General features: G+C 43.1%; 1 protein-coding gene across 1 annotated transcript in view; it reads right to left on the bottom strand.

Moving 5' to 3' along the window:
- The window catches only part of nek11 (NIMA-related kinase 11), a 57,038-nt gene that overhangs the window by 22,278 nt on the left and 21,354 nt on the right, over nt 1-13,406 (bottom strand). Inside the window, exons 8-12 of the mRNA XM_085803255.1 lie at nt 11,769-11,839; nt 10,502-10,621; nt 7,872-7,929; nt 7,646-7,778; nt 5,107-5,216 (exon numbers count right to left, since the gene is read on the bottom strand). Of these exons, the coding sequence (XP_085659381.1) occupies nt 5,107-5,216; nt 7,646-7,778; nt 7,872-7,929; nt 10,502-10,621; nt 11,769-11,839 (492 nt within the window). The remainder of the gene's footprint in view (nt 1-5,106; nt 5,217-7,645; nt 7,779-7,871; nt 7,930-10,501; nt 10,622-11,768; nt 11,840-13,406) is intronic.

Raw genomic sequence — 13,406 nt, 5'->3', positions numbered from 1 at the left:
GAGCGTGAACGTGAAGTTTGACACAAAGACTAAAACTAAAACTAAAACAGGACGCCGAAAACAACACTAGCCTTGAAATCTGCTCTGTTGTTATTGGATCAGTCAGAAAACAGTCGGCCAATTAGAAGTTAATCAATAATCACATGATGAGCTGTGTTTCTTGTCTCAGCGAACAGATAAAACTGAATACACTGCAAAAACTTAAAATCTTTCCAAGAATATTTGTCTTATTTCTTGTCAAAATGTCTCATTTCTAGTCAAAACTAATCTCTTTCGATTTAAAATGAGACTCATCATCTAAAAATGAACTTATTTTTAGATATTTTCACTCTGCGTCTTTAACTCTATTCTACTCTGTTCCCTGTCGTCTGGTTGGATCTCCCGGCTGCTAGGCAACAGCAGCCTGATGCCTCGTGATGTCACAGCGATGGAGGGAAAACCTGATGACGCTGATGAAGTTTAAAAACTCCGGACTGATGATCAATCAGCTGATCGATCAGACGATCAATAAGAGCTGAGAGGAGCTGAAGGCAGAGAGAGAGAGAGAGAGAGAGCTGCTATTTGTTCTACACTCACTACTCCTCCTCCTCCGGCTTCTCCTCTTCCTCATTCTCACTCCTCCTTTTCCTCTTCAGAGAGAAAGATTAACAAAGCCGAACCCCTTTCGGTCGTAACATCTCCATGGCTACGTTCCGATCCACAGTTTACTTGGACAGAGCCCCCTACTCCCTGCTCCCTACTCCCTGCACAGGGAATCTGCCGTAGGAAACTTCACTTAACCGATATTACACCAATCGATCAGAACACCCTGCAACGTCACAGCTGTTTCCGGTCGAGTTTAAAAATAAAGTTTTTAAGTTTCAAAATGTTTCACGCCACTATCACCGTTTAGACAGATCTGAAATGATTGAAGAAACATTACTATTTCTGTGTGCACAAGCAAAGCAGCTTTGTGTTGGAATGTGTTGTATTTATTCAGTTTCGGGGCATCAGGGTGTGTAGAAAGCATCAGTGGCTCAGCTGACAGGGACAGCTAACGGTGGTAGCTAAGCTAACGGCGGTAGCTAAGCTAACAGCAGTGGCAAAGACGGTTTATAAACCAAGAGCTTCCATGAGGAGTCAGCTTCCTGTATGATGTCACTAGGCTTCTGCTCGGCCACGCCCCTTTAGGGAGACCAGAGGCAGCCTGGAGTGTATTGACTCCAATGGGTAAATTGAACGTGAACACAGATTATGGTCTGTCCTTTCTCCCCACAGTCACTGAAGTAAATGTTGGACTCATTTTTCACAAGCCACATCTCTTCTGAACAGTTTGACACCAAAATGGAAACTTTCAGACGGACACATCAGGAGAAAATCCACTTTGTTCCAGACCTGTCTCTGTCTCTATGACACACTCTCGCCAGATTTGGCCACAGATCTCCTAGGCAACGTCAAACAAACGGCCGTGAACTCCCGTGAAAATGATTTAAATTATTTTTGTCATGCTAAATATGACTGTTAGTAGTGTAAATATTTAATGTTATCATAAGAAAATATAAATATCTCACTTTCATCTACCTACAAATTGTATAAATCCACACACCATAGACTGTAAAAAGAATGGACGTAGCGTCCGTGACGTCACCCATTGGTTTGGGGGAGTCTGTTTTGTGCCGCTACTACGGGGGTTTGAGCCGCGCCATGTTGGATTCTACTTGCCATATCTGGAGCGGTGCGGCGGTTAGCCGGCCGAGAGCCCGCCCACTGGCCTCGAAGCAGCGGTCACCGGACCTGTCACTCAACGGTTCTGCGCCCTAATTGGCCAGAACTTTAAACCTAATAACAGTAAAACGGTAGAGTTAAAAAAAAATTCACCCCCCTCAGAGTGTGTGCGGGGGTAGAAACTATCGGTTGAGACCAAAAAAATGAAATGTACCAGGCTGTAAATATGTTTTTTAAAGCTGTAAAATCGGCTATTTTAACATGGGGCTCAATTGGAGTTGCTCCCTTCTGGAGCCAGCCCCCAGCGACAGCCGGGGGGATTGCAGTTTTTTGAACGCGGAAGTGAGCTTCACTTCTCAGACCGACAACTGCCCCCTTGCCACACACACGAGGTGGGGTGACGGTTGGCCACGCCCATTTAGAGAGACAGGAAGTGAAACTGTTTCTATCATTGGAGCAGCCGCTCATGGAGTATCTTTCCATTTACTGAATATCTTTGGCAGCAGCAAAGCTAACGGCAGTCGCTAAGCTATCGGCGGTAGCTAAGTGTGACAGTGGTGGTCCTGTCACTATGCCTCCAATTGATCATGCGCCCTGGCTACTTGGCCAAGGGGATGTCCCTTTGGGTGACTGGCAAGCGCGCATGACTCTTACCTGGGAGGTGTGGGTTCAATCCCCGCCCGGGCCCTCTTCACCTTGCCAGCTAAGCTAACAGGACGTCAGCTGTTAAAACCCTCCCGTTGTGGGACACGACATGAAACTACTCCAGTTAGCTCAGTCATGTTGGAACTAGGATATCCGCTGGAGAAAATATTTGTTCATGGACCATTTATTAGTGTGAATTGTTCTTCTGTTCGGCCATTTTCTTCCGCCTTTTTACGGTCTTCTTCTAGTCCTTCATACTTTGTGCTATTTCAACAATTCATATATCAAAACGTGCAGCTTTTTCTGGACTTTATCGGATGTATTCAAATTTTTCATACTTTTTATACTTTTTCAAATATTTAACTTTTTCTGATTTTTTTTCCCCCCATAGAGAATGCATTGGAACAGTCTTCAAACTCTTCAAATCTTCTTACTTCTTTCAGCCACTAAAGCGTCACCATACTTTCTGCTAGAGACTTCATCCAAATTCTGATCTGTAGACAAACTTCAAATGTATTCAACCTGTGTACAACTTTTTCATATCTTGTACCGTTTTTGAGATAAATCCTTTAAAAGCACATGAGGATTTCTGACAAATTTTACACTTTTCAATGAGTGTGTATTGCGTTGGCTAGAGTGGGTGACATCATCGTCAGAGTGCAGCAGATCCAAAAAAGCGACTGGAACTTTTCTTCTGAAACTGCCAGCAAAGCTACAAATGACACTCTAGACACATGATTTTGGAAACAGTTTGTAGCCACGCTTGTCTTCTGTCTCACAATGCCGTCAAAAATGCACAGAGACTCAGAGAATAATTTAAAATATTTTTTAAATGCAGCCTGCAATTTTTTTCACAGCAGAGTAGCAGGAGCTCAACTTTTTAATTCGCTGGAATGGGCATTATACTTTGTTTGATTTCATCAAAAAATAGTCACAAGTCACAAAAAAGTCCTCTACTTACTTGTTGTGGCTCATTTCTACTCTTTTCTTTTTTTTAAGCATCATTGAAAAATCTCACATTCATCAAAGTCTCAACCTCTCTTCTCCACAACTCCATTGTATTGTAGTGGGTAAGGTGGCTGCTTGCCAACCTCAAGGTCACTGGTTTGAATCCAAGAGTGGCAGTCTTGTTATGTTATGTTGAATTCTGCTCCCCTCCCCCACCCTCAATTGGTTACAGGTGTTCGTTAAGCGCCACAGTTTGCAGCACATCATCACATTACAATCAATGACAACATGCTTATGCCTGTGCTCTCTGTGGTGAAGTGGCAGAGTAAAGGTTTATTGATCATGAGGTCATGGGTTCGATTTCTGCCTCATTCATGTCGTACTTTCTGCTAGAGACTTCATTCAAATTCTGATCTGAAGACAAACTTCTAATGGCTCATTTATACTCTTTTCTTTCTTTTTTTTAAGCATCATTGAAAAATCTCACATTCATCAAAGTCTCAATCTCTCTTCAGAAGTCAGTGAGCCTCTTATATAGGGATTTCTTTTACTCTTCTCTCATTGAATGTAACTATGGTGAAGTGGTTAGATCAGTGGGCTGATGTACTAAAGGTTGTGGGTTCAATTCCTTCCTTGGACATGTTTCTTGTATGCCATACCGCATGTCTTTGTCAATTTATTCTGCTAATTCAGCATGGTTCAGCAATGGCTTTCAGCATTCACACCATTTCCATTTTTGGAAATGCTTTTTCTAGTTGAGTCCATGTTCCCTTCATGTTACCTCCAAATTCCCTTCAGTTCCCTAAATGTTACCTCCATGTTTCCTCCATGTTTCCTCCATGTTTCCTCAATGTTTCCTTCATGTTTACTTCATGTTTACTTCATGTTTCCTTCATGTTCTCTCCATGTTTCCTCCATGCTTCCTTGTTTCCTTCCTTGTGTGTGTTTGTTGTATCTTTGTGAGTCTGTTTGTAAAAACACTGAATAAACTAAATTATTATTAACAGGGAGAGAAAACGCACAAATGCACTTTTCAAATTATTTCCTCTCACAGTTAATAAGCTGCTGATAATGTGCATCTTAGTTAACAACAGTCAGGACGCCCTGTCCTTGTGTGTGTGTGTGTGTGTGTGTGTGTGTGTGTGTGTGTGTGTGTGTGTTATCTCTAATTAGCGGTGTTACTGGGCTCCGCTCAGTGTGAGAATCATATTATGATAATTTGAGCCCAAAAACAAACGAAGCTTCGTCACATTAAAACACAGGAATCAAAGCTCCACCTACTAAATCCCCACTAATCCTGACACACACACACGCACACACACAACCACACACACCTACACACGCACACACACACACACACACACACACACACAACCACACACAACCACACACACACAATATGTTGAGCTGCCCTAATTAGGAAACTAAACATTTTCATATTTAGCCTTTTCTATCACAGGATGATAATGAAGATGAGCTGAATGTAAACAACTGTGTGTGTCTATGTGTGTTTGTGTGTGTGTGTGTGTGTGTGTGTGTGTGTGTGTGTGTGTGTGTGTGTGTGTGTGTGTGTGTGTGTGCGTCAGAGCTGAGACAGTTTGTTGATGATTGACAGATTTAAAGTTTTAAATTCACAGTTGAACTTTTTCTTTCAGTTTGAATCTTGAACAGACTCAAATGTACAAAACAAAGTTTCTGTTTTTTTTACCTCATTGATTTTATTGTGTATTTATTATTGTGTTGTAAATGTGTGTGTATGAGTGGACGACGTTGTTACCTTGGCAACGACCTACAGAGACAGAGACTCACCTGAGGCTCCGACAGGTAAAGCGTCTCCGTGTCCTCGTCCTCTGAACACGAGTCAAACGCGTCCTGGTCGTAGTAAACCTCTGCAGCCTGAGGGTCCTCGGGGATCTCACCTGCACACAGGTTACCATGGTGATAACACCTGCTTTTAAAGGGATAGTTCACCCAAAATTGAAATTTCACTCATTATCTCCTCCCCCTCATGTGGACTAAGGGCTGGGAGAAGTTTCAGAGTCCTCCGTGGCTTCTCTGAGTTACAGGGGGTCTCGGCGTAGCAGTGCATGTCCATATAACGGTTGCAAATGGATACCAACTGTCTTCGTAACAAAAAGACACACCAAAAAACATCCAAATACCTCCATGCTGCTCGTATGTAATGTCCCTCTTGTATTCGTTGGACGAACTGGGAAGAGGAGCTTTGAGAAGCTTCCGCTACAAACAAGCTTGAAATATAGACTTATTTAATTTTTTACGGGACAATTTCTCATGTCGGGGCTTCAATACAAGAGGGACATTACATACGAGCAGCATGGAGGTATTTGGATGTTTTTTGGTGTGTCTTTTTATTACGAAAACAGTTGGTATCCACTCACAACCATTATATGGACAAATACTGCTACGCGGACCCCCCCGTAACTCCGAGAAGGCACGGAGGACTCTGAAACTTCTCCCAGTCCAAATTTCAATTTTGGGTGAACTATCCCTTTAACCTGAGTGATGATGTCACAACTAAGCAGTCACCCAAAGCCCTGCCCCCCACCACCACCACCTGGACGACACCATCCAACAACTTGGAAGGATTTGGTTACTACTCGGTGGAGTCCAGACAGAATGAAACTGCTCCATATAAACATCTCAAGAATAAAGAATAAACAGGTGGAATGAACCTTTTCCTAAAACCAAAAAAAAGGAAAACTTCACTTGAAAATGTTTGAATGAAAGAGTCAAAACTATGAACAACCACAGATCTGATCTGGGATCAGTCACCGGTTGTTTGGATTTCTACAGTTCTCAACGGGTCTGAACCAGTGTTGCTTTTGTCAACGGACCTTTATCACATGAAGAAAATGAGACGAGACGCAACGTAAATGGTCATGTGACGATAACTATAATGAAATATATAATGCAATATCGTTGACGGATAAAAACAAGACTAAATGTGGTTTACAAAACAAAAACTGCTAAAATGTCTCTTCATCTTCGTTGACCAAAACGAGACGAGACGAAATAACATTGTGATGTTTAGTCGCGTTAGAGAAAGAGAGAGTGTAAAGTGGGTTTCTCTGAAATATCTGCTAAATCTAGTGTGAGGGAACTGAAAATAAATATGTGGAGCAGCATCTTCCAGTCTGGATGGATCTTTTCTTGAAGCTAACAAGAATATAATAATAACACAACCATGTTTGAATTGTGAAATGGGTTTGACTAAAAGAAAAAATTGGTTTTGTCTATAGTTACTATACTATGTAATTATACTAATTTGATTGGGTTAAAGGAATAGTTCACCAAAAAATGAAATTCAGTCATTATTGACTCCCTCTCATGCTGATGAATACTCTGGAGTAGTTTTTTATTCCTCAAAGGTCATCTGGAGACCCGGGAGGCTGGTTCCTAGTCCTAGTTCCTAGTTTTTTTCGGGCGCTATTACTCTCATATAAAGTTCTGGTTGGACTATGAACCGGCCTCCCGGGTCTCCAGATGCACTTTGAGGAATAAAAAACTACTCCAGAGTATTCATCAGCATGAGCATAATGACTGAATTTCATTTTTTGGTGAACTATTCCTTTAAATACTGTAGAATCATGTTACTAGAAAGAGATTAAAATCATTGACTAAAACTAGACGAAAATAGTCATGGGTTATTCTGACTGAAATGCTCAGACTTTAGTTGACTGAAACTTGACTTGACAAAAAAGAGCATGAACGTGACTGAAACTAATAAAAACTAAAATGACATGACAGTTTGACATAAAGACAAAAACTATAACAGGATGCCAAAAACAACGCTAGCCTTGAAATCTGCTCTGTTGTTATTGGATCGATCAGAAAACAGTCAGCCAATCAGAAGATAATCAATAATCACATGATGAGCTGTGTTTATTGTCTCAGCGAACAGATAAAACTGAGTACACTACAAAAACTCAAAATCTGTCCAAGAATATTTGTCTTATTTCTCGTCAAAATGTCTCATTTCTAGTCAAAACGAATCTCTTTCCACTTAAAATAAGACTCATCACCTAAAAATTAACTTATTTTTAGATATTTTCACTTATTTCAAACAATTTTTTAGTTAAAATAAGTAGAAAAATCTGCCAGTGAAAGCAAGTTTTTTGTGCTTGTAATAAGAAAGAAAAACTTGCTCCACTATCAGAAGTGAAAATCTGCTTGAAAGAAGTAAAAAGTGTCTAAAAACAAGCTGCTTTTTAATGTGATGAGTCTTATTTTAAGTAGAATGAGATTTGTTTTGACTAGAAATAAGACAAATATTCTTGGTAAGATTTTGAGTTTTTGCAGTGTAAAGAGGACGATGATCCCGACTCACCTCTCAGCTCTGGCTCCGGCTCCTCCTGCCTCCTGATTGGCTGAGACCCTCCTGCTGACTGGTGCTCACGGTGGCTGCTGATTGGCTCCTGACTCTGACAGGCGGCTCCACCCTCTCCGACCTCTCCGGCCTCCTATTGGTTGACAGCAGAGAGCAGGTTGAGTCCAGGTGGAGACGGACAGACAGGTGAGAGCAGCTTCATCCTCCTCCTCCTCCTCATCCTCACCTTCAGGACTCTGCTCCTCCGACTCTGCAGCTCCTCGTACTTCAGCTCCGCCCACTTCCTGTACAGACAACCAGTGTGTGTGTCAGTGTGTGTGTGTGTCATGGTTATAATAGTGAACATGATAAAATGTTACGTTTAAGTCTGAGCTCATGGCTGAAAATAATAACAATTAATGGCAAGATCTGATTAAAAAGATAGTTCATGATTTTCATGTGTTAAAATAGCAATTCATTAGAAAGAGTGAGTTAAAGAAGAAGAATAATTCATTGTTTTCATGTGTCTTGAGCTAAAAAGGTTAAAATGATGATTGATCATCTATTCTGTTTTCAACTGCTTTTGCCTGGCAGGTATAGAAGACGACAACAGAGACAGTAACAGCACTGATAAAAATAGTTTATTTTATATCATTTTCTGTTTATCATCTTTTACTTGCCTTTGATCAAAATTCACTTGTATGAGTTATTTTTTGGAACTTCAATAGTTTTTATTTTCTTTATCAAGTCTGTGGCGAATGTGCTGCACAGTGATCGATTGTTGATGCCTGTTTCCGTGTTGAGAGAGAAGCAGTATGGCTGACTGATGAGAATACACACTGGCTGCTAACGTGTCGTGCTTATGTAGTTTTTCACTTTATCTTTTCCCCGGCAATGGGGCGTAACATGTGTACAGGTGTGTGTGTGTGTTAGGGGTGTACAGCCATAGTGCATTATTCAGATTCGGATTCAGGCTTTTAAAAAAAACTTCGTATTCGGATCCGGGAAGAAGCCGGAAGTGGGCGCTCTGACTTCAGCCGAGCTAGTGCTACGCCGAGCTAGCCGGCTAACTTCCGCTTTAGCTCTGGGCTAACTAGAACGGGAATAAAATAATTTAATGTTGCGGCTCTTCTAGACTTTCCAAACGTAATCGGACTGAATGGATCAGATTCTGGTTGTGACACGTTTTATAGCCGCTTCTTTTCCCATTATTGTCTATGAGGAAAATGCTAAGTTGTTGAGCGGTGACCCTGGAAGTATCGGTGAAAAGAAGCTAGTGGCTAGAAAACGTGTCACAACCCCCGCGAAACGACTCGTTTCACCACCAGAATTTGATCCATTCAGTCCGATTACGTTTGGAAAGTCTAGAAGAGCCACACGATTCAATTATTTTATTCTCGTTCTCGTTAGCCGAGAGCTAAAGCGGAAGTTAGCCGGCTAGCTCGGCGTAGCACTAGCTCGGCTCTTTTCCCATTGTTGTCTATGAGAAGTTATCTGTTTCTTAGCAACCCTAACGTGAACTGGACACAAATGAAGCAGGGTGACTCAGCGCTGTCTGCTCGTGTTTGGTACTCTACTGGTGTTGTGCTTCTATGGCAGCGCAGCAACGTTAAGCTGCATTAGCGCCACCTACTGTGTTGGAGTGTGAACCAGAATCACCTTCTTTAGAAAAAAAGCTCCAGAATAATGAGGAGAAACTTCGGACAGCAAAACGATTCGGGATCAAAGTGTTATTCGTGTACTTCCAAATACATCACAGTAGACAAGTGCTCACCGATACTTCCAGGGTCACCGTTCAACAGCTTAGCATTTTTCTCATAGACAATAATGGGAAAAGAAGCGGCTATAAAACGGTGGATAATTTATTTTGAGTGTCACAACCTCCGCGAAATGACTGGTTTCACTACCAGAGTTTGATCCATTCAGTCCGATTACGTTTGGAAAGTCTAGAAGAGCCGCATCATTAAATTATTTTATTCCCGTTCTAGTTAGCCCAGAGCTAAAGCAGAAGTTAGCCGGCTAGCTCGGCGTAGCACTAGCTCGGCTGAAGTCAGTGCGCCCACTTCCGGTTTCTTCCCGAATATAAATACGAATACGAAGTTTTTTATAAAAGCCTGAATCCGAATCCGAATAGCGCACTGGCTGTAACTACACCTCCAACAAGAATGTTGCGGGGGTTGTGAAAGAAAAGAAAAGAAAAGAAATTATCCACCGTTTTATAGCCGCTAGCTTCTTTTCCCATTATCGTCTATGAGAAAAATGCTAAGTTGTTGAACGGTGACCCTGGAAGTATCGGTGAGCACTTCCTGTCTACTGTGATGCAATGCATGCTGGGAGTTGCTGTTTCTTAGCAACCCTAACGTGAACTAGACACGTTAAGGTGCATTAGCGCCACCTGCTGTGTTGGAGTGTGAACCAGAATCACCTGATTCTGTCCTGTTGCTGATCCAAACGTTTCTTTTTCTTTAGAAAAAGCTCCTGAATAATGAGGAGAATCTACCTACATCACTAAAATCAATATCCACACTGGCTTTGTTCAAAAAACAAGATTTGTAACATTTCTGGATCTGTCAATTTGTACCTTTAATTTAAGTTTTTTTTTTTTTTCATTATGTTAACTGTTGTTTATCATTATTATTATTATTATTAATTGCTAAGTCCGGCACATTTACACTGATTCTTAATGCGTCAGTGTTGATGAATGTGATGAATGTGCACTGTTCCAATTCAATAAATAAAGAAATTAAATAATTTAAATTCAGTATCTTTCATTTCTCTATGCGCCCACTTCCGGTTTCTTCCAGAATATGAATCCGAATCCAACGTTTTTTTTTAAAAGCCCGAATCTGAATCTGAATCCGGATCGTGTTGTGTGACCTGAGCCTCCGGTTGGTCTCGTCAGCCGCCGGCCGCTTGCGGAGCCTCATCCTCTCTCTGGACGACATCTTCTCCACCTCGGAGCGCTCCCTCAGAGTCTGGAGGTGAACCTTGGTCTGCCTGCACACACACACAACACACACACACACACACACACACACACACACACACACACACACACAAACACACATAACACACACACACACACACACACACACACACACACACACACACACACACACACATAACACACACACACACACACACACACACACACACCTGTACACAATCAATGAGATGGTTCAAACTCTTCAATTCTTCTTTCTCCTCAAGTCTGACTCCTGGGTGACGTTGTTAACAATGTGTGTGTGTGTGTGTGTGTGTGTGTGTGTGTGTGTGTGTGTGTGTGTGTGTGTGTGTGTGTGTGTGTGTGTGTGTGTGTGTGTGTGTGTGAGGATGGATTATCCGACAGTGAAGGGTGTGACCACTCAACACACAGAGAGAGAGAGAGAGAGAGAGAGATCTGGACAACAGAGCGGCTCTAATTATAGCAGCTGCTGTAGAGAGGAAGAGGAGGAGGAAGAGAAAAGGAGGAAGAGAAGGAGAAATAGGAGGAAGAGACAGTGGAGGAAGAAGAGGAAGAGGAGGAGGAAGAGGAGGAGGAAGAGAAGGAGGGAGAAGAAAAGAAAAGGAGGAAAAGAAGGAGAAAGAGGAGGAGGAAGAGACAGTGGAGGAGAAAAAGAAAAGGAGGAGAAGAAGGAAGAGAAAATGAGGAAGAAAAGGAGGAGGAAGAAGGGGAGGAGGAGGAGGAGGAGGAGGAAGAAAAGAAAAGGAGGAAGAGAATGAGAAAGAGGAGGAGGAGGAAGAGACAGTGGAGGAAGAGGAGGAAAAGGAAGAGGAGAAGAAGAGGAAGAGGAGGAAGAGAGAAAGGGGGGGAAAGGAAGAGGAGGAGGAAGAGGGGGAAGAAGAAGAAGGGGGAGAGGAAGAAAAGAAAAGGAGGAGGAAGAGGAGGAGGAGGAAGAAAAGAAAAGGAGGAAGAGGAGGAGGAGAAAAGGAGGTGGAAGAAGAGTAAGGAAGAACCATAAGAGAAGGAGGAGGAAGAGAAAAGGTGGACGAGGAGGAAGAAAAGGAGTAGGAGGAAGAAGAGTAAGAGGAGGATGAGAAAGAGGAACAGAAAGAGAAGGAAGAATAGGAGGAGGAGGGAGAAAAAGAAGAGAAAGGAGGGGAAGAGGAGGAGGAAGAGGAGTGAAAGTGGGCGGAGTCTCACAGTCTCTTGGCGATGACCTCAGCGTCTCTCTCTCCTCCTGACGACACAAACTCCAACCGGCTCTTCATCTTCTGTAGGAGGAGGAGGAGGAGGAGGAGGAGGAGGAGGAGGAGGAGAGGAGGAGAGAGGAGGAGGAGGAGGAACAGAGAGGAGGAGGAGAGAGGAGGAGGAGGAGGAGGAGGAGAGAGGAAGAGGAGGAGGAGGAGGAGGAGGAGGAGGAGGAAGAGGAGAGGAGGAGAGAGGAGGAGGAGGAGGAACAGAGAGGAGGAGGAGAGAGGAGGAGGAGGAGGAGGAGAGAGGAAGAGGAGGAGGAGGAGGAGGAGGAGAGAGGAGGAGGAAGAGAGAGGAGAAGGAGGAGGAGGAGGAGGAGGAGGAGAGAAGAGGAGGAGAGAGGAGGAGGAGGAGGAGGAGAGAGGAGGAGGAGGAGGAAGAGGAGAGAAGAGGAGGAGAGAGGAGGAGGAGGAGAGGAGGAGGAGGAGGAGAGAAGAGGAGGAGAGAGGAGGAGGAGGAGGAGGAGGAGAGAGGAGGAGGAGGAGGAAGAGGAGAGAAGAGGAGGAGAGAGGAGGAGGGAGGAAGAGGAAGAGAGGAGGAGGAGAGAGGAGGAGGAGGAGGAGGAAAAGGAGGAGGAGGAGGAGGAAGAGGAGGAGGAGAGTTTGACCTTTGACCTGATGAAGTCACAGCCCTCACAACAAACCACCAGTCTTTTATTTTGAAAATCCCCAGCCCCCCCCACCCCAACCCGCCCGTCTCCCTCGGCGACATCCCATGTTGCCGCGGCGCCGTATAGAAAACACATCAGCATAATGATATCTCAGCCGTAACCATGGCAACCGGCTCCATAAAAACCCCATAATGTGTTTCTCTCTCCAGGTGACAATAATATCCTGTTGGTGTGTGTGTGTGTGTGTGTGAGTGTGTGTGTGTGTGTGTGTGTGTGTGAGTGTGTGTGTGTGTGTGTGTGTGTGTGTGTGTGTGTGTGTGTGTGAGTGTGTGTGTGTGTGTGTGTGTGTGTGATTCTGCTTGACGTTTACTAAATGAAATGAAAAATAAAATATTAAATGATCTGTGCAATTTCAAATATTTATTATTACGTAAAATGAACATTTTATTTTTTATTGTCTGTCTTTTATTGTGGCGGGGTGTTGGTACTTCCTCCTGTGAGTCCTGAGGCAACATGGCCTCACACTGGGTTTTATTGTAGCTTCTTTTTTTGTTTTAGAGGGTTTATTATTTATTTAACATCTCTGCTTCTCCTCCTCCTTTTCTTCTCCTTTTTTCTTCTTTCTCCTCTTTCTTCTTCCTTTTCTTTCTCCTCCTTCTTCTCCTTTCTCCTTCTCCTTCTTTCTCCTCCTCCTCCTCCTTCTTCTTCTTTCTCCTCTCTCTTCTTCCTTTTCTTCGCCTTCTCCTTTTCCGTCTTTTTTCTGCTCCTTCTCCTTCCTCTTTCTCCTCCTCCTCCTTCTTCTTTCTCCTCCTCCTCCTCCTTTTCTTCTTTCTCCTCTTTCTTCTTCCTTTTCTTCGCCTTAACCTTTTCTGTCTTTTTTTCTGCTCCTTCTTCTTCTTTCCCCTCCTCCTCCTCCTCCTCCTCTTCCTCTTCCTCCTTCTCCTTTTTTTCTTCTTCATCATCATCTTCTTCTTTCT

The sequence above is a fragment of the Trachurus japonicus genome, chromosome 16 (assembly GCF_045865225.1).
Source record: "Trachurus japonicus isolate A0001 chromosome 16, Traja_1.0".
Lineage (NCBI taxonomy): Eukaryota > Metazoa > Chordata > Actinopteri > Carangiformes > Carangidae > Trachurus > Trachurus japonicus.
This window is presented reverse-complemented; position numbering and strand designations above follow the sequence as displayed.